Source organism: Octopus sinensis, linkage group LG5 (assembly GCF_006345805.1).
Source record: "Octopus sinensis linkage group LG5, ASM634580v1, whole genome shotgun sequence".
Taxonomy (NCBI): Eukaryota; Metazoa; Mollusca; class Cephalopoda; order Octopoda; family Octopodidae; genus Octopus; species Octopus sinensis.
The window spans coordinates 38,316,512-38,338,477 of NC_043001.1; the positions used below are offsets into that span (position 1 = coordinate 38,316,512).

At 32.8% G+C, this 21,966-nt stretch overlaps 1 protein-coding gene across 3 annotated transcripts in view; it reads left to right on the plus strand.

The window, feature by feature from the left end:
- LOC115212396 (importin-7) overlaps positions 1 to 18,687 on the plus strand; it is a 65,993-nt gene extending 47,306 nt beyond the window's left edge. Inside the window, exons 20-29 of one of the 3 annotated variants that reach the window (XM_036503333.1) lie at positions 1,891 to 1,988; positions 4,017 to 4,109; positions 4,313 to 4,533; positions 4,737 to 4,882; positions 5,342 to 5,404; positions 7,157 to 7,230; positions 7,734 to 7,862; positions 7,961 to 7,973; positions 9,447 to 9,563; positions 13,828 to 18,687. In XM_036503333.1, the coding sequence (XP_036359226.1) occupies positions 1,891 to 1,988; positions 4,017 to 4,109; positions 4,313 to 4,533; positions 4,737 to 4,882; positions 5,342 to 5,404; positions 7,157 to 7,230; positions 7,734 to 7,862; positions 7,961 to 7,973; positions 9,447 to 9,563; positions 13,828 to 13,916 (1,043 nt within the window). In that variant the 3' untranslated portion in view covers positions 13,917 to 18,687. Of the gene's footprint in view, positions 1 to 1,890; positions 1,989 to 4,016; positions 4,110 to 4,312; positions 4,534 to 4,736; positions 4,883 to 5,341; positions 5,405 to 7,156; positions 7,231 to 7,733; positions 7,876 to 7,960; positions 7,974 to 9,446; positions 9,564 to 13,827 lie in introns of all 3 variants that reach the window. The other 2 variants (XM_029781284.2, XM_029781285.2) reach the window with 2 other exon arrangements.
- The last annotated feature ends 3,279 nt before the right edge of the window (positions 18,688 to 21,966 follow it).

Sequence of the window (21,966 nt, forward strand, 5' to 3'; positions counted from 1 at the left end):
ATAAGGTCTTATGGTGAAATCATAGGTTTTTCAGAAATCTAGATTGAGAATTGAACTAGCCTGGATTCACTTCTCTTTCAAAGATGTGGGAAAATAGTAGCTGAAATCTCTTAATATGTAAGCTCGATTACTTAATTGGTATATCGTTATCCAGCATTAATATCTAATATATCAAAAAACGGTGGGTTATGGACATGCATGCAGTTATATCTATATATGGCTATTTGTTCATTAAACTTAATGGATATGACTAAATATTTATTCATAACTCCATGTTATGCTGATACTCTAGGAAGCTGTGTGGGTCATGATGACATAGTTTATGTAGCTTTTTCCTTTAGTTAGTCAATCAGCCTTTACAGTTCACTGTAAGGTTATAAGATGTAAACGTAATGTTTTTGTTTTTAATTTAAGGCACAACTCAGTATTTATTGTATATCCACTGTCAACCAAATTAGAAAATTTTCAGTATCATTTTCACTTTACACTTGATGATCAGAAGGATAACCAACTTTTTAAAAAGCTACTGCCACTTTTCCTGTAGTTACCTAAAGACTTTCACTATTGTTACAAAAATAGTAATTGCTGGATTTATTTGAGATAGAACTTGATTGTTTTTAAAATAAAAGCTCATCTATGTTAGTTTTGACTAGTGAATAAAATTTTTGCTTACCTAATTTTAATTAGGTTGTACATTGCTTGCTGTCTCCATTAAACATAGGTGTAATTTAGTGACACATACATTAATAATAGTTGTAATGGTAATTATTTCTGTTATTGCTATTAAGGTAGTGGAGTTGGGAAAATGATGGTAGAATACTAAGCTAAATAAATACTTTTTTGTATATAGATTTGTCTCTGTTCAGATTAAAATCTTGCTGATAAAATATGAGTTACTTGTTGAGATTCATTCAATTGTTTTCAGTTTTCACTTCAGAATTGTGGATTGTGTCAATGTAATAAATCATCATAATTAGTTATAGTTGTATGTGATTTACCATTTAACCCTTCAGTGTTCAGACCAGTGAAAACTGGCTGAAAATAATTCCCCTTCACTTGTTTGAACTGGCCGAATCCAGCCATATGATTCCTCTATGAAATCACTAAAAAAATAAACAAATCACATTATTGAATTCTCGAGACTTGGTTTTTTTCAATGTTTGAAGAGAAGATTATATCTTAGTTTTTAAAGACGTGGCGTCAGCAAGTAGCAATTCCAACTTTGAAGGTTTTACTCTTAATGATGTACAAAATATAAACGTAGACAACAGTGATTTATCTTCGGATGAATCTGATATTGATATTCATGAATCTTTGTCGGATGAGGAAGATTTTGAGAACGAAAGTGATAAAAATGAAAGTGATGAAAATGATACTGAAAACATTACAGCAACATGGTTGCAGGTTACTACATCGACCTAGTCAACAACACAGTCTACGTCCCAATGCTCAATCATTGGACTATTTATTTTTATTTTTGCCAAAATGCTTTTTTGAATTTGGTATGGAGATAATAAATATGCTCGACACATTGCTTTTACACCTGTTAATTAAATTTACCTGCCCATAAAAGTCAAATCTACTCAGCAAGATCAGCTAAAATTACATAACTATAATCTTTTGGTATATAAGCACCCACTGACAAAATTTCAAATAAGTATGTAAAAAATTAACAAAGTTACAAGCAAATATTGTGGACACCCCTCTTGAATCTGAATAATTCAAAATAATGTGAGCAAATAAGCATTACATTTGACAGATTAATCTGAACACTAAAGAGTTGTGGTAAAAACAGTTCTCATTCTAACAAATATGAAAACATTAGTGGTTAAGTAGTGTCAACAGTCTCAACCAACAAATGATTAACAATGTCTTTCTTTTTAATTGTAGATATGATGCCAGCTTTGCATAACTATGTAACTGTGGATACACCTAGTTTTCTATCCCAAAGAGAACACTTGGAAGCTGTTTACAACATGTGTAACACAGTATGTATATTCATTGATGCGTTTTCTTTATTATAATTGAAAATTTTTAACCCCTTTGATGCCAGTCCTTCTGAGACTGTCCCTTGTTCTATGAAACAAACTTCCTGTTTTAAAGTGAGTTAGATCACAACCTTCCATAAACATCATAGGCACAGGAATGGCTGTGTGGTAAGAAGTTTGTGTCCTGATCACATAATTCTGGGTTCAGTCTCACTGTGTGGCACCTTGGGCAAGTGTTTCCTGCTATAGCCTCAGGTCTACCAAAACCTTGTGAGTGGATTTAGTAGACGGAAACTGAAAGTGGCCTGTTGAGTGTGTGTTTGATTTCCACCACTGCTTGACAACCACTATTGGTGTTTTTATGTTCCCTGTAACTTAGCAGTTTGGCAAAAAGAAACTGATAGAATAAGTTACCAGGCTTAAAAAAAAATAAGTATGGGGGTTAATTCATTTGATTAAAAATTTTCTAAGTTCTTGATTATTTTCAGAGTTAATTGAAGCAAAGACTGTATTTCAATAGAAATATGGTAGCAAATATAAAAATTTACTTTCTGAGATTTTGTACATTTTATTTTCCATTGCTGCTGCAGCTATTTGGAAACTAAGTTGAAGATTAGTTCTTTTTAATGCTATATAAAATTTTAAATAAATTGCTTTTAAAGCAAAATAAAGCAATAAACTAAGCAAACTAGCAATAATTAATGAAATATGCCAATATGGCATATGAATCCATATCACAATCTGGCCCTTGACTCACTTGAGTGGAGTCAGGTTTGAGGACAAGTTCTTCTCTTCCTCAGCGGGGCCATGAATGTTGCTTTTCTTCTGACTCATTAACTCATGGGTGTGGGTAAGGAAACACCATTTAGATATTTATTAAATTAGCCATTAGTGTAGTTGGGTAAGTTGGTAACATATACTTAGGTGTGTTGGCAACAAAAGTATTGCTTTCATGTTTTCTGCTACAGTAATTTATAGTAAAATTAAGATGTTTTTCTCTTCGTGTATTGAATAACCACAGAGAAAACCTTCAGATTTGCATTGGCTTTTAGTGAAATTGATATACCTTCTCTCATATTTTCATTATTTTTTTAAGTAAAACCTGCCAGTTCGCTGGAAAGTTTTGACATCAATTACAAAAGTTTAAGATTTTGTTCATTTGACTACTTAAAGTTAACTATTGTATACTCACTATGCTAATTCAAATGTTGCTTTGATAGTTAAGAATTGTAATATAGTTTCTCATTAGTTGAGAAATAGTAAGATGCAACACAAGATAATCAATAAAAAGGGGGTTGTGTAGCAGCAATCAACTCTGAGCAGATGTATTGTATATAGTCAGTTAACACTAGGCCAGCCATAATTGAGCAGACTAGTCATCTCAATCCTGTCTTTTTGTATACCAGGTCAACATTGTCCAATGTATTTATCCTTTAAGTTGTATGGTGTTATGTGAGGGAGATTTGGCTGCACTTTCCAGCAGGCTGAATAACCATGTAAAAGCTTCCTTGTTGACTCACATATAGTCAGTCTAGATTCACAGGACTAGTATTTCTGATACATTGTACCTCCACCTCATTGAGAATCTCACAGCTCACCCTGATGTGAAGTGGTTCATTATATGGAATAAGTGAGGAAATCTGGCCCAGCTTCATTTTTCTTATTGGTCTAGTTGATTCTTAAAGCCTGGTCTTGTGATAGGCAACTTGGATTCACTCAAGTACAACAGTTGCTGTTACTTTGCATCTTTTTCTAGTGGTATGTGTCCCAGTGTAGAGTTTTGAACTGTTGGAAGGTTATTGATATGTTACTAATATTTTTTTGTAGATGGCCTTTCTCTGTTTTTCTAGACTGCTTAAACTCGTGACCCCCCCTCTCACTCACTCACACACACACACACGCACGCACGCACACACACACACACACAACACACAACACACACACACACTTAAAAAGATTCTTTGTATTTATCAGCATTTCTTTTAAACCAGCATACTTAAGACAATGCCTAATTTTAATTATTTTCAGGTGTTGTTTGCTGATATAGGAGAAGATGCAGAGTGTCATGCTGCTAAACTCCTTGAAGTTATTCTTCTGCAATGTAAAGGACAAGTTGATCAGGTAATTTTGCAAATTGTTTTTATCACTACTGAATGATTTTTATATGAAACTGCCCTTTAGATAAACTGATTGCTTCTGAAAACATAAGAGAATTTTGTATTTTATCAGTTGATCTTTAAATTAAATACTACTGAAATGAAATGTACAAATGTTGAGGTTGAATGTACTAATTCTTGCTCTATTCTTCTATATCTAATTTGTAGGTTGTACCATCATTTGTTGAACTAGCTTTAAAACGATTAACCAAAGAAGTAAAAACATCAGAACTGAGGACAATGTGTTTACAAGTTGTCATTGCTGCTCTTTATTACAATCCACCACTGTTATTTCAAACTCTCCAGAAAATAGTTATTCCCAATGTTACATGTTCCATAACTTCACAATTTCTCAATTACTGGCTTGGTGACATCGACTGTTTCCTTGGGTACGGTTTTTGTTTTACTTGCTTATAGTTCTTTTTTAAATGTAACTTTTCCTGTTTTGCAAATAGTAAAATTAGAACTGAAATATTTCACCAGTTAATCTCTTGACAAGCTTTCTTATGTGTTATTGATTACATACTTTTAAAATAGTGTTTAGTTCAATGTAATATCTTGATTGTTGACTTGAGTTTTCCTTTCTCTTTAGTCTCCATGACCGAAAAGTAAGTGTCCTTGGTCTGTGTTCATTAATTAATACACCAGGAAATAGACCTAATGAAATCACTGAAATAGCTCGACATATCCTTCCAGCAGTGTTATTACTTTTCAAAGGATTGAAACGAGCTTATGCCAGTAAGTTATCCTTATAAGAAATTCTAAATTTTTTTCTTGTTCTAAGTTTTGAAATATTCTCATGCATTTATTTAAAATTTAGTATTTCTAATTTTTATAGCTTAATAATTATGTATAAGGCTTAGTCAGGGAGAAGAGTGGTGCCCACAACTGCTTTAAATTTTGTATTGCACTACAAATTTCTAATGAAAGATTCTGAATATTACCATCATGTATTCATTATTGTTCCTGAAGTGAATCTAATGAGAAATGTACATAAAGGAAATATAAAATTTAAGTGAAGTACTGAATCATTAAATTTTGTGTCTCTTTCCACAAGGAATCATTTAAGGGATCAGATATATATCCTAAATTGAAGGTCATTTAAAGATATGTAAATTGGATTGTTGCAGTAATAATAATGTTTTATGTTTATGGATTTTTTTTTTAAATATTAAAATTTTTCAAACTTTGTTTCAGGTAAAGCTCAGGAATTGGACTCTGAGGAGGAGGAAGAAGATGAATTGGAAGATGGAGAGCAAGGTATTAGAGAAATTTTTCTAATTCAGTTACAGTAATCCCTCGCCATATTGTGGTTCATGTATTGTACACTCAGTACATCACAGATTTTTCTGTGTAAATTTATATTGTGAACTCCTCAGTATATTATGAATTTCCACGGCTGATAGGTATTTGTTTTTTAGATTTTAATTATTTCTGTGGAAGGTTTCAGAATGTAACATCCGTGATAGTCCAAGGGATTACTGTACCCTGATATGACTACTAAACTCTTGATACTAAGCTGCCTGAGACTATTCCAGGTTCTATGATACAAACTTCTGATTTCTAAATTAAAACTGTTCATCAAAATTTCTTCATTAGTTTCAAAATTAATTGAAAGGCCTATACTTAATTTCAAAATTAATTGAAAGAAAGGCTTGTATTTCTACAAATATTTTTATAGAAGAGTTAATAATTTCAGATGCTTTTATTTTATAGAATACAGAAACTTATTTCTACCATTGTCAGTGGTTTATTAATATAATTTTTTACGCCATTGAAAACTGAATTCTGGGAAATGTACTTATTCTCATAAATTTTCAATTTTGCTTTTTTTATATCCAGTAGCATCCCTTCTCTACTTGCAACTACTGTAGCGCAGAAATGTACTCTACCTTTATATTCCACCATACCCTCATCAATGGTTAGGTATTTCCCTGGTCTGTACAATGTTTTATATGCATTTTGAATGCAGTTGATAAGGGGTCTTATTTTGAATATTGAATCAAAGTTTGGTTCTCCACAGACTGGGGTATTGCCAGTATCTCTTATATGTAGGTACTGTGAAAATTTTAAAAAATTTGTCCATTTAATAATACTGGAAACATTGGTCTCCAAAAGGTTCATCGCTGCTTCAGTAGTTAATTATTCTTGGTAGCTTTATTATACTCATATTTATATTGATAGCAAAAGATGCTTAGATTTTGGCTAACCATGTGGGAGACCACAAACTATCTTATGATTTTGCTTATATTTTGTGTAAGGATTAGTTCCCACTGTAATTGTTTCAAACAAAGAGGAAAAAAAACAAACAAAAAGTCTATCTTTATCTCTTATGAAAGACTGTGACTAGGTCCAGTCTTTTCAGAAAAATTAGTAAGAAAAACAATTTTTCAAACTTTTACTTCAGTCAGTTATAAATACATTTTTTGTTGCTTAGTAATCATTGGAATCACTTTGTGAATTAGAAATATCTGATTCATACTCAGGCATGTTGTGGTTTTTGTGTTTGCTCTATATTTTGCTTGATTTTTCATGTGTTCAGTTGAAAATCCTTCAAGTTTTGATTTACTACTTGACAATGTGAAATTGGTATCCATTGTTCGTCAGTATTAAAAGTTTTCAAAAAAAATCAATGTAGAAAAAGTAATGCAAGATCAAAATTTCTAAAAATTCACAGAGGTCAAATATCATGCCAAATAATGTTGTTTATGTAGTGAAATCACATGTTTTCACAAACGGTTGAAATAACCTAGTCATATTTAGATGAGAACTTCAGTAAGTTCTCATCTAAATATGACTAGGTTATTTCAACCGATTTCAGCCGGTTTGGTAACATTCGTCAATAAAATTCTTAGCTGGCTATGGCTGCCTTAGTAATGAAAGGCTAATGTTCTGCTGACTTATTCACCTCCTGTCAGCATGGAACGGAGAGTACAATAAAACACCAATATGGTGATGAACATGATCATCAGCTTCCCTGTGTGAATTTGAAATTGTTTTTTTTTTTTACTGGTCAAGATATTTTGGAAAGTGATGAAGATGAAATCAATGAAGAAGGTCAGGAATATATTGAGAAACTAGAAAAGGTTAGTGTAGCTTTTTGCTTTGTCAGTTTGACTTTTTCATGTTTTTGCCATCTTCATAAAGTACTTTATGTTTTGAGTTGTCTTTCCCTTCTCAAATTTTGAAATATTTTGTGATCATGCTAGTCTTTCAAACAGTGTTACTTAGAACTGTTTTGCATTATCTATTAATTTCATTGGCTCTAGCCAATTTCAGTGAAACAAAATGTAGTATGCTAGTGTTTTAAAAGTATGTAGATAATTGTAGTAAAATATTTATATCAATAGATGTTTGGTTCCATGAGTATGAAATGTTTGAGACTAGAAGCACTGTCATATACTATCATGCATAATCTGCTAGAAACAAAGCATCGGTGTATTTAAATGAGAGGTTAATTGATAAAAGTATATTGTGTTTAAAATATAATTTAATATCATGATACGGAAGGTCTTGGTTTTTTTCTATTACTGCTTCATAAGTGATTTCATTAACCTGTTGAACTTAACTAATTCTCATATAATTTTAGTGCCAACAATCAGATGAAGACACAGACGATGACTTTACAGAAGATGGTGCCGATGAAACTGCATTAGAAAGTTATTTGACTCCTTTGGATGATGAAGACTGTCTTATTGATGAATATATTGTATTTAAGGATGTCCTTACTTGTAAGTGTTGTAATTTTTCTTTTATATAATTTACTTTTGGTATTCTTATATTGATCAGGCATATAGAATTTCTAACTAGATTAAGGATGTCCTTACTTGTAAGTGTTGTAATTTTTCTTTTATATAATTTACTTTTGGTATTCTTATATTGATCAGGCATATAGAATTTCTAACTAGAATATTAATGATATCTTAACCCTTTCATTACTATATTTCTGTTGAAATACAGTGCTTTTGTTTCAATTAATTTTGAAATAATTAATTTAGTAAAATAATTTTTGTCACTTGGTGTTTGGAACAAATTAACATGAAATTTTGAAGGAAGGTTTTAATTTACATCACTGTAAAATAGGAAATTTATAGAACCAAGAACAGTTTTAGACAAGTGGTATTAAAAGGGTTAAAGAGCCTGGAAAGCTGATTCCATTGCATATTGATTTTACACAGCGCCTTTGAATTATATATTTAAGACATGATTTATCATTTAAAATTTTATTGCTTTGAATTTAGAGTGCATCGTTTAGTTTCTTAGTTTCTGCTAGTAGAGACTGTTAAAATGCTTCATATTAAGGAATATTTTAACCTTTAATGACAGGCTTTTGCTTGAGACCAAGATTAATCATGTTTGTTGTCATGTTAGGTGACATTAGCTTATATTCTTTTAAGTTTAAATCGTGCTTTAGTCAGTTTTGCCTGTCTGCCTTTTGAGGTCAAAATAAGTACGAGTTCAATACTGAAGTTGTATTTAATTGTATCTTTCAAAGCATTGCTTCTTGCTGAGGATAATGACTGAAACCTGTACAATAATAAAATAATTGGTATTCTACAATACTATTTAATTCATTTTATAAGAATTGCATGGGGTGATCCTGCATTTCACACTTGTCCAACTATCAGCTCAAAAATGAATGTTAAAATGAAAACAGTAGAAAATATAATTTCTCTTGGAAGTAATTCATCTGCTACAAATTTCTAAATGTTTATACTAGTTGGGTTTCATTTCTCAGAGCAAAGCAAAAGCATATTTCCCCTATGTTGTTCTTCTATAATTTGTTAGTATTAAATTAGTTGAGGTTTACAAGAGTAAATATATTACATATACTTTGTGCTTGTATGACACACAAGTTATTTAACATGGTAATACATTTATCAAATCTTCTTTCAAGTGAATCCATTACATACTCTGATTGTAAATTGAATCCCAAGCACGTAGACTATGGTCTGGACCAAGAAATTTGGTTCTCCAGGACAGGTTTATGATAATGTCACAAATCCAACATGCTAAGTAACTTGTAAAATAGCAGCACCTATTCCAGATAGTGACGGTTCATAGTAAATGAAGTTATGAGTTTTTATTTTGTTCAGATTGTACCTATTGTAAAGTTGTATGAATACAATGTTAAAAAAATTGTCATAAATGAAATAGCATTCAAGTGAGGATGTTACTAAATTCATATGGCTGAGTTAGTAACATCAGTTTAAAATATGCTAAAAAAAGGAAATTATCTTTGATATATCACAAGCTTTACATAATTTTCTGACCCGTTTCAAATATAACCTTTCTTTTGCAGCCCTTCAGACAGCAGATCCTACCTGGTACAGTGCCTTGACTTCTAGTCTTCATGATTACCAAGCTAAAGAATTGGAAGAAGTATTTCGTTTGTCTGAACAACGGAGAGCTGCAGCAGGTGGGTTGAGGAAATAAAAAAAAAACAAACAAATTTTTTTCTGAAAAGTTTTGTCTGTAGAAGCAATAATCACTAAAAACACAAGGATAATATATTTTCTCAAATACCCAAGCAGTAGTAGATAGCTTCTGTTACCCAGTGACCTAATTAGCAGAGGACGAGAATCTGAAAGTATAGTAGCCCAGAATAAGAGCATGTTGGAAAAAGCTCAGAGAACTATTAATCATTGTGGGAAACACACAAACTGCAATGCTACATGATAGTTAGACATGGGCCTCTGAAAGTAGAGGACACAAGATTGGAAAGAAGTGAAGCAAGCATGCTCTGCTAAATGTGCATGAATGGCAGAGTTCAATTGTGAGAAAAAACAAAACTGGGCAATGGGCATGTGTCGCTTATGCATGAGGACAACTGTTTAAAGAAGTGCTGATTGCATTCACTCATTCTTATCATCCCCTTTCCTATTTATCATCAATGGTCTCTCTGCATTCACTTCTAATCCCATCTCAACCGGTTCACAGTTCTCAGTATCTGAGATACTGACAAAATATGTTCTGTTTGATGTAAATAGTTCCTTCTTGTGTGTGTGTTTATTTTGCTTGAGGCAGTGCCCATCCTCTTAGACTAGTGAGCTCAATGCATTAAAGTTCCTCTTGAACCATTCTAAATCAACAACTGTGGGAAGATATGAACAAGGAGGGGATTCTAGAGGGATGGCATTCTGGAAAAAAGGACAAGATATAGTGGTTAATGTGGGGGTCTGATAGTTGGGCATAACAAGGGGGTGATGATAGGAGGAGAGATAAGTAAAATAAGAGTGCAGGAATGAAAGCAGCATGAACGCAGCTATTTTTGAGGAGTAGAGGCCATTATAGTAGTGGTAGAAAAGGCAGAGATAGGAGCCAGTGGCTTTATGCCTCTCTGATGTATGTGCTTTTTCTTGATGTATGAAGTGTCATTTTTAAAGCAAATCATATTTCTAATGCAGCTCACTTTAATCAGTTTGTGATTATTTTCTAGTGTTATATCTCTGATAATGCCATCTGACATTTTACTGTTGTGTCCAGTGGCATGTGTATGTATGTTGGTGGTTGTCATTGGGTGTGCTCTCACACTGACCCTATGCTATGACTAACATTAGTATTACTCAAATTAGGCATACAAACTGTATTTCTGATACTGCCCAAGTATTTGGTGTGTTAACGCCAGAATTCGGTCTGACTTAAGTTTTGTTTTTTGACTTTTAAAAGTGTATTATTAGTTGTGAAAATGGATTAAGATGAAAGTTATATGATGATATTGTAAGAAAAAAAAATAATTAGTTTTAGTTTAGGAATTTTAAATCAATTTAAACATACAACTTTAAGCCATGGAAATGAGTGTGCAGCTGTGCTGTCAAAACTGTCGTAACCCTTTGCCATTGATTTTTTGCCATTCTCCCAATACACTTGGTACCATATCTTGATACAATGTGGTGTGAGGTGTACCGTGTTATTTCAGGACATCCACCACCAAATTTCGAGCAGAAGTATAACAAAAATTTTCCATTGTGATTTGAGATTAAATTAATGAGTAAGATTAATATTTATAATTTGCCATTTTCGAAGGTTGCAGTACACACCTAGCGCACTTAGAATATACATCCCTGGTTGTACCCCCCCCCCCCCCTGCCAAACCATCATTGTTGATTTTACAAAATTTCAGTGGACACTAGCAATTCTTCCTACTGCTAGTGTTTAGTTTGGTAAAACTGTCTCGTATACTTAGGTTTGCTACATGGATTGGTTTAACCTTTTAGTGTTCGGATTAATTTGTCAAATGTAATGCTTATCTGATCACATTAATTTTGATTTATTCAGGTTCAAGTTTTGTGTCCACAATATTTGCTTGTAACTTTAATTTTCTACATACAGATTTGAAATTTTGCAAATAGGTGCTTATATGCCAGTGGTTTATAGTTACATAATTTTAGCTGATCTTTCTCATCATCATTATCGTTTAATGGCCGCTTTCCATGCTAGCATGGGTTGGCCGATTTGACCGAGGACTGGCAAACCAAATGGCTGCACCAGGCTCCAATCTTGATCTGGCAGAGTTTCTACAGCTGGATGCCCTAAAACCTGTCTTTTGTCTTTGAAAGCCGTAGTTAATAAATTTTCCTTTTGCATTTGTAAAATGTCCCCTCTTGTTTTTAATTTTGTTTTCATTTCACTGGGACAGTCAAAATAGAGGTGTCGCGCTGATGGTGAAATGGTTCAGTAAAATACTATACTACATCATGTCCCAATCCATTTGGTCTGTTTCTATTATATTTTTTACCTATGTAAACATTAAAGTTTACACAATATCCAGTGTCTGGTTTACAAACTTCCCATACCTTGATCCGCCATTTAGTGGATTTGGCAGGCATGTACTGCTGAAAATGTACTCTGCCCTTATAGCCAATCATGTTTTCATCTACACTGAGATTTTCCCCTGGTAAATACAGTTTTATAATTATTTACAAGTAAATCAATTACAGGACGTATTTGGTACAGGGGATTGTAGTTTGGTCGTTTTTGTTGGGGGCATTAGCAGAATCAATTAAATGGGAATATTGGGATATTTTCAAATACCTTATCTTCAACATTATACTTGAGATATACTGATCACCTTAACTTATATCAGGACTCCAGTAGTTCCACAGTTGAGGAGGCTGTTTAACACCAAACATAATATTGACTGTGAAAAACACTCTCATTTCCGCAGTGTAAGTTGGCTGTCATAGTGGATCGTTTCTTCCATGAATAGAAATTATACGTTGTGCATATTTGTTTGTTTCCTCCATAACATTTAAAAAAAAACTTTCTGGTAAAAATAAAAATAGGTAGTCCAATGGTTGAGCATCAGGAGGTAAATTATGTTGTGGACTAGTGTTTTCTGTAAAATCAGGAATAGTGATTGGTGTTGTAATCTTTGACCATATTGCTATGTTTACGATATCATTTTCATCACTTTCGTTCTCAAAATCCTCCCTGTCCAAATATTCACTAATATTGATATCTGATTCATCTGAAGACAAAATAGTCTTGTTTTCATTTATATTTTCTATATTGCCAAGCGTAAAACCTTCAAAGTTGGAATCGCTACTTGCTGATGCCATTTCATTAAAAACTAAGGTACAGACTTCTCTTCAAACGTTGCAAAAACCATGTGGTCTAAACAACTTCACAGTATTTATACTTGAATAAAGGCTGAAAAGGCTTCATCTTGCATTATCTCAAAGCTACAAGAATTCAATAATGTGATCTGTTTATTTTTTTAGCAATTTCGTAGAGCAGTCGGATATGGCCGGATTTGGCCAGTTTGAACAAATAGAGGGGAATTAGTTTTGGCCAGTTTGAATGCTGAAGGGTTAAGATTAATCCTAGATAACAGTATTGTTTACTACTGCAGGTATCCCTTCCTGAGAATTATATATCAAACCTGAAAATTATTTTGTTCTGTGTCTTTTGTGCTTGTGGAAGAACTTAAATTGGATCAGCTACTTATTGTCTAGCTTTAATAAAAGTGGTATTAGTGAATATATGGGGGTCTTGCAATGCTTCTCCTAAGTGGTCATAGTAATTATACTATTAGGCGAATGTATCAGCTTTGCAGGTTTAGGTAATCATCATTGTTTTTAATGTCTACTTTTCCATGCATGCTTGGGCCACTTGGAATTTGTTGATATAGATTTTCTGCAACCCCTTTCTGTTATTAACCTTTACCTGTTCCAAGCAAGCTAATATTTCTCATAACCAGACATGTTTTTCACAGATTGAAAGCAAAACATCACTCATTACAGCCATAATGTGATGTCAAGACATGACAGACGTCTTTCAATTTCCAAATCTACTCACAAGGCTTTGGTTGGCCCTGGGTTTTAGAAGACATTTACCCAAGGTATTTCACTGTGGGAATCAACCTGAAACTGCACAGTTGGGAAGCATGCTTCTTAACCAGTTATGCATAAATTACTCAGTCAATCAACCCAACAAATTGGCTATATTGTATTAACGAGAATTTCTCATTGTTGAACTACTGTCAAGTTTAAAAGTTTATAAGTTTAAAATCAGATACTGGAGACTTCAGACAAAAACCCCACCAGAATAAATTGTTGCTGTACATTTGTTTGCCTGTTAATTGTGATGTGAAGTATAAATGTAATATGTGTTTACTTATGTATGAGAAAACATTTGCTTGTTTGGTTTTTGTTAAAATTGTTACAATTTTGTTCTTTCAGAATCGAAGAGAATTGAACAGAGTGGAGGATATGTCTTTGCAAATATTAATGTGCCATCATCATTCAACTTCGGCCAGATGGGTCCTTGAATCTTCTCTGATTGCTGGTGTATCACAAAGAAACTGTTTTTTTGCCAATGGACTTCTGTTATGCCAGCAACTATTCATGTACATACCTGTAAACAATGCCAAATGGCAAGTCTTTATTGCAAAACCTGAAACTTTGCTATTGGGCCTAACTGGCTCAGTAGGATTGGCTGCTGCTTTCTCTTCCTCTTATGTTAGATATTTTATTTCCTCATTTATCATTTATGAATATTTTCATTTTATTAGCTTCTAATTTGCTCTTAACACCTATGTCTTGTCACCACTTCTGCTCTATTACCTCCTATTCCTTTCCACTTCTTTTATCAAACAGTCCTTTTTTTCTGTTCTGCTAGACCCTCCTCAGTTTTGTTCTTCACAATCTCTCTTCTCATTTTCCCCCCATAATACTTCATGCCACTGTTGATTCTCAGTGGAGAAAGTTTTTAATTGTTAGAAACTTTTATTTAAAACAGTTCTTATGGATTAACAATGGTTCATTTACTTCAAATCTTTTTTGTTTGACCTTTCTGTATGCTATCTTTCATTTCATTCCATTTTATTTATTGTTTTGATTTTTACTTTTCCCTATATTTGATTTCTCCTGAAATCTACAATTTAAAAAGAAAAAGCCATCTCTAGCTACAAAAACACAGCCAAATCCTATTGACTTAATTATATTTTTAAGCTCCTATCAACTTGTTGCCTTTCTCTCTAGTGTGATTGCTTTGTTTGTTGGAATGATTTGCAATGAGACTTAATTTTATTTTTAAACACCCTCCCACAACACAACAACAAAATTTCCATAAAAATTAAAACAATATATATTACATACCGAAGAAAGCCTGAAGCAGTCGACTACCCCCTCCTCACAAATATTTTGTTATGGATTTCTTCACAAACAGTAATTTTATTTGATAATAGGCAATTTTTGTTATATTATACACATGCTGTACACATACATGTGTGTATGCACACACACACACACACACACACACACACACTCTCACACACTCACACACACACACACACACACACACACACACACACACACACACACACACACAAGGCATAATATTCATATTTTGACTGGTATTGTTTACTATTGTAATGACGTTCAATGTCTATGTTGATCAGGTACTGAACTTGTGTAAACTCCTAAAGTTCATTTCCTGCTGCAAGCATTGCATTGTATCTTTAGGTCATGATACCTAAAGTTTTATGCCTCATTAAGCTAATATTATAATTTATTCTTTATTGTCATAATATGAATATATATATCCCTCTCCCAATTCGATGCCTTCTGGTTTCAGTTCATTCTTTATTTGAATTTTTTGTGCTGAAATTGAAGTGTGAAAATATTTAGGTCATCTGAATATTTAGAATATGTATAGTAAAGTGGTAGGATGTTTTACTCTACATTTTCCAAGACATCTATCAATGAAAGAACCCTTGGAAATGTCCAGTTAATTGCTGCTACTTATCTAATTATGTACGAGCAGCTCATTAAGAATAATGATAGCTTGTTAGCTTGCTTTCCATGTTAACCTACAATATCTATTGTCATTGTTTTGTTTTCTACAACTTCTCCATGCTACTAGTAGATTTCAGGAAGGCAGTGCGCTTATTGTCTTGTTGGGTGGAGGACATTAGTTTACATCCTTGAATTTAGTTACCTGAATTTACGACTTTTGAGTTTAATTTGCCATTTCTCCGAATTTGTGTCTTGAAATAGGTTACTTCCCTTTTTGCTTTTTTTTGATAGTTTGTTTTATATACACACACACGTCACTGATACCTTTTGATGGTTATTTTTTATTTGATTAATCAACTGTTGGATCTTGTTTCTTATATGCAATACAAAAAGTTTACATCTTAGATTATACTGACATTTAGAAGTAAGATATCTAGAATTAGAGGAGTATTCTGCTGTTTGTGAATATTTAAAATATCATGTACTTAAATTAACAATGCAATTTTCCTGTCATTCCACCCACTAGGATCTTGTTTTGCATTTATGTTATTCTGTAGAAACATCTCCAGTTTAGATTTTGCAAAATGAGGTAAAAGTTTACTTTCTTTTGCATTGATAACAAAATAACATTTTCCTGCAACTTCAATATTTAGGCATTTGTAATTTTTTACTCTAATTTTGTCTTTCTTAAAAGACTAGAATGTATTAATAGTTTTAGTAGGTGAGACTAATGATACTTTTTGAGGATGTTTGCCACAAAGTTGTTTCATGCTTAAGTGAAAGTTTTTCACACTTTTCATTTTGTGGCTATTTTCTTGATATGCAAAAGTCTTTTTCAACAAATGATAATGTTAAGTAGGTTTTTTATTTCATAGTTTGTGTGTGTGTACTCGTTTATTATTATAATTTGTTTTAGCATGGATTATTATTATTGTCAAAGGTGTTTCTTAAGTTAACTGTTTTTAAAACTCTTCTGGAAAATGTCAATATTATGGAATTGTTTAACCTTTCTTCAAATCACCCAAGGATGCAATCTGATTCAGCTCTGTACATTTAGCCTTCATAGTATGGGTCTTTCTCTAATATGTTTATTCTGCAGTACAGTATGGAAGCAAGGAGTTTTCATTGACTGCCTTTGGTTGTTAAAGGGTTGAAAAAGATTTTTTTTGCCTATTTTATTGAAATCTCTGGGGGGAAGGGGTGACAATGTTAGATTTCTTTTTTGTTGCATATAATCCCCTTGGTCAAATAGTTTGGGATTGATTTGCAAGATACCAAAAAATCATTATCACGTTGATAAATTTAATTGGCAACGATGAAGTTCATTTTTTTGAAAATTTGTAAATATTTATATACATATGTATCTTCACAATTTACCAAGATGAACTGAAATTTCTCTCCTCACTTCCCTGTCCTATGGCCATGCTAATCTGATGTATACTAAAAGGAAGATAACTTAAACATTTTCAATTCTCTTCCACATGTGTATAAAATGTGGGAATTAAATTAGCTCCATTCAGTGGCATTGAAACATTTTTCTAATTTCTTAGTATTAAGATAAATATTTTTCATCTTAGTCTCAGAATAATATTGTATAAAGTTGTTTGATAACTCATCATGTTATCACTGACAGCTGCTAGCAATTTAGTAACAAGCCATAAACTGGTTCATCAGTAAATTTCCCCGTAGAAAACATTTAACACCCCCTAAAGTTTTTTTTTTATTGGCAATTTCAACCAGTTTTTGTGTATTTTCTTAACTTTTCCACTTCAAGGTGTAGACACTTTATATCTTTACTTCAGTTACAGAAAACAATGAAACATTAGGATCAGCACAGGTTATGTTTTGTGCAATTTGCGACTCTGTTGATTAGAGTGCACCGGTCAGTCCACAGCCAATAGAAGTTTGGAGTTGCTTTTTGGTACTTATGGAAGTCATTATTCATGGGATATGAATAATGGACTAATGAATAAATAATATTTTTTTATATACAATATGAAAAAAAGTTTAAAAAAATTACCAAGAAAACATAGTTCCACCAATTTTTTTTTAAATTGGTTAAGATTTGTTGTTCTTGACATTTGTGTACAGGGAACAGGTATTCAGCCAGTTCTTAATGACATTGACAATATGCCATATACTGAAATTGTCCACCTATTGGCTGAAAAAGATGTCTGTGATAAATTAAGAGATTTAAATTATATAAAAAAAATCTTAACAAAAATATGGCAATTTATGGCTTCAATGTTGATAGATTTGATTTTTTTTTTTTTTTTTTTTTTTCAAGTATGGCAGGTTTATAAAAAAATGAAATTTAAGCCCTGCTCATTTTTGAAGCTATTGAATATTGCTGGATGTATATGCAATATTCGAATCCTATATGTCTAAAAAAGTTATATATGTGGTGTGTATGTATATATGTGTATGCAGACACTCACACATGTAAGTATTAAATTTTGCTAATGTAGTTACTTGATTACAAGTAAACATGTAACATATAAAATACCACCCTCCACAAATGTAGACTTTTGAAAGTGTCTACTAGTTTAAAACATTGGTTTGTAGAGCCATATGATGTGACGTTCATCATCCCCCGCCCCTATTTTATTTCTTTACAATTTAGTTTCATAACTTATCTCTCCTTCGAACACTTGCTTGCATTTTTTCTCCTCTTTATGACTAACAATGTTGGTAGTAGAGAGTGAGAGTGTGTATATGTGTGTGTGTGGGTGGGAGAGTGAGTGTGTGTGTGTGAAGAAGAGAGAGAGAAGCTATGTGTATGTGTGTGTTCATGAAAGATTTAATCTGTGATAGCTGTTGAAGTTGGGGCTGTGATTGCTCCCATGGAAAACCTGGTTCTTATTCTTTTAGACCTGGTTCAGTTGATTGGTTCAATTGACTCTACATTACTGGCTGATCTGCCACCAATCCAACTGTTTTCTATTGTTGTTGCTGCTGCTGCTACAATATTACAACAACTGTTACTATTATTAATGATATATAAAGTATGAAGACCGTCACTACCATTACCATTGTTGCTGTCGCTGCCTTTGTAAATCTTTGATGCCTGGTTTATTACTGTTCTCAGCTAGTCATCACATCCAGATAATTATTTTTTATCCTGCTTCTAGATTAGGACCACCACCACCACTACCACCACCACCAACACCACTACTACTCTACTACTACTACTATTACTACTCTACTACTACTACTACTACTACTCTGTATCAGTGATGATAACACTGAGTGATGTTAAGTACTGATCTTCTGCAAATAAAATTCTTTTAAAGATTGTTCTTATGCTTGTTTTCTCTTGTTTACATTTTAAATCTCTGCATTATTTCATTTGTCTCTTCCAAATATTTTATTTCTTCATTTATTTTATATTTTGTTTCTAACTTTCTTGAGATCTGATGCATATCTGGATATATTATTATATCCACTCAAAAATTTTGTTACCTTAAATGTGGAAAGCAGTTTTATAGGATGGGAATAAGGCAAAATGAGTAATATTTACTGAATATTTGACTAAGAAAAAATTTTTTTTATTATAAATGTTCATTGCATTACAAAAACTATATCAGCTAAACAAATGACCTCTAAATTAGCTCTAATTGAGTGTATGAAAGACAAATTTAGGCGGGGTAAAATGAATAAAACAAAGGTAAATTTGTTTCTTTAATTTTCTAGAATTACATTTGAAAAGACTTATACATTAGTATCATCCTTAGACATCAGAAATACTGCAAAAATTTTGAAATGTCTCTGTCAGATGAAAGAATTTTTGGAAAATGGTACAAGATTAATGAAACTCGACTAAATCTAAAACCTCAAAGTATATTTTCTAGTTTCTGCTCGATCTGCTGGAGTGGCTCCCTTCCTGATATGGTGACAGATATGCTGTTGAAAAGAAATTATAGAAATTGGTCATTACTCATTTTATCACACTTTAGACGTTTCATGAAAATTGAAAATTATCAAATTAAACAATAATGCGGAGAAAAAAAATCGACTTGGAATCGAACAGAGAAAAGAATTTTGATTTTTAAACAATAAAAATTATCCAGATATCTTATTTGTAACCTTAATTACAATCAGGTCAAAATTTCTTTGAAAAAAAAAAGAAGTACGTTAGTTGACTGTTTCTAAACTCAACAATGCTGACCAAATTTACTCCTGAAAATGATGCTGCAGTACTTGCAATATAATGGTTCCAAGTAAGGAAGAAAGTAACAAGAAACCAAAAAATTACACATTTGAGATACTTTTTTTTTCTATTTTTGTTGTTGTTGATATTTCGTTGAATAACCATGGAGTTAAATTCTGCAATTAAAGGGTTAAGAGGAATAGAGTAATTTGTTGTTTGAATGTGCTGAAAATCAAATGTTGGTCATGAATCTAAATGTTATGAGATTTGCATAGCCATGGATAGTTTTTGAGGCAGATATTTAAGTTGACACTGATTTTTTTCCATCTGTATGAAGCGAATACAACTGGAAAAAAAAAATGTTTTAAAAATATGTTTAGTTTGAAAATGAAGGTATAGATCTCTTTTACGGAGCTTACTTAACTGGAAGAAAAGTTTATATTTCTTTACTACCCACAAGGGGCTAAACACAGAGAAGACAAACTAGGACAGACAAACGGATTAAGTCGATTATATCGACCCCAGTGCGTAACTGGTACTTAATTTATCGACCCCGAAAGGATGAAAGGCAAAGTCGACCACGGCGGAATTTGAACTTAGAACGTAACGGCAGACGAAATACCGCTAAACATTTCCGACGTGCTAACGTTTCTGCCAGCTCGCCGCCTTGGAAGAAAACTGGAAGAAAAGTTTAGAGAGGGAGTTCTATAATGGTGTAGTTTTGATGGTGAAAGCTTCAATACCGAGATAGTTGGGTCGATGAAATCGAGTGAGAGTATGTAGGGGTAGTAGTTTACGGCGAATATACTATGTAGTCCTCATGGTTACCAGGTAATTGAAGATTTATAAATCAGTCTGTTACCTTAAATAATATTGTATTTAAAAAAAAAATTCGGCTTAGGATGTTCTTATGTGTATTAGTTCTGTGCTTAGATCGGTGGATGCACTTACATCTACAGGCAACTGGTGTGTAATAGCTGATTCGTTTATAAGTGTACATCGCTTACAATGTTTTAAGTTGTGTAACTCAAGGCACAGTGTAATGGAGCACATATGGAAATGCAGTTTGTCAACTGAATTGCTAAGCACGTCCAGATCTGTTTCTTTTTCTCGTCGTATCACGTCTTGCTTAGCTGAATCTATTTTGTGAACCATCTTGGGTTAACATTTGGTTCTGTTGTGCATTGCTGAGTTTCATTGCAAACGTTAATGTGTTTTTATTTCATTTTCGTTCATAAAGGATTTTGTAACATTTTAATTGTTAATTATCCTCTTTTATACTTGTTTCACTCATTGAACTGCAGCCATGCTGGAGTACCGCCTTAAAGCGGTATAGTTGAACAAATGGACCCAGTACTTATTTGTAACTCTGATACTTATTCAGTCTGCCCCCCCTTTTTTTGCCGAAACTCCAAGTTATGGGGACGTAAACTAACCACCACCGGTTGTCAAGCGGTGGTGGGAATAGACACACAAAATATCTACATATATGACGTGCTTCCGGTTTCCGTCTACCAAATTCAGCCAGTGCTGAAGTGGAAGACTCTTGCCCAAGGTGCCGTGCAGCGGGATTGAACCCAAAACCACATGGTTGGGAAGCAAGTTTCTTAATCACACAGGCATAGTTGCGCCTATCAATACAGCCATGTTTTAAAGCAACATTTTTAATATTAATTTCTCAAAGACTAACGTCAAATCTCAGAAACAAGGCAAAAACAAGCAAACATGACACTGTCCATAATTTACGAGGCTATATAGAAAATGGATGGATCTAATTGGATCAAATTACAAAAAAAAATTTTAAACCTTAATGGTTCGTAAGTTTATTAATTTCTATAAAAAGAAAAAAAGAAAAGATTGATTTTCGTAATTGGCATTTAAAACATTTGTATCGCAATTTTCAATACAATCGGTATCAGCATGTCAAATCGAAAACAACCCAGAAATATAACTATATTTTGCATTTAAAATATAGAATTTTGTTTTGATTAAATCGTTACAGGATCCAGTGGTAATTGGCATTGCACACACATGGACATCTAAGCGTAAAGAATCGCCTTATAACGGCTCGCTAAACTATAGCTATTTACAAGCATCATGAATAAAACCTATATTTAACTTCAGAGCTACCTTTCGTTCGGAACAGAAATGACGTAAGAACCTGTATAATCGAACGGACGTTGCAAAACAATTCAACAGACTGTTACAATAGACAGATAATAGAACAAAATCTCATTTAACACAACCGGTTATTCCTTCAACAGTTACCTCACAGTTATCGACGTGGTACTTTTGCAAACCTTTGTGCTCAAGTCGAAGATGAGCTTGCAAGTAGGATGTGCTGTACAATTTCTAGAAAAGATTGTGGCGGCAATAGCTCTAAGAAACAACTGTATTAGCTATGTTTACGTTGGCGGACTTTGGCAAATAAT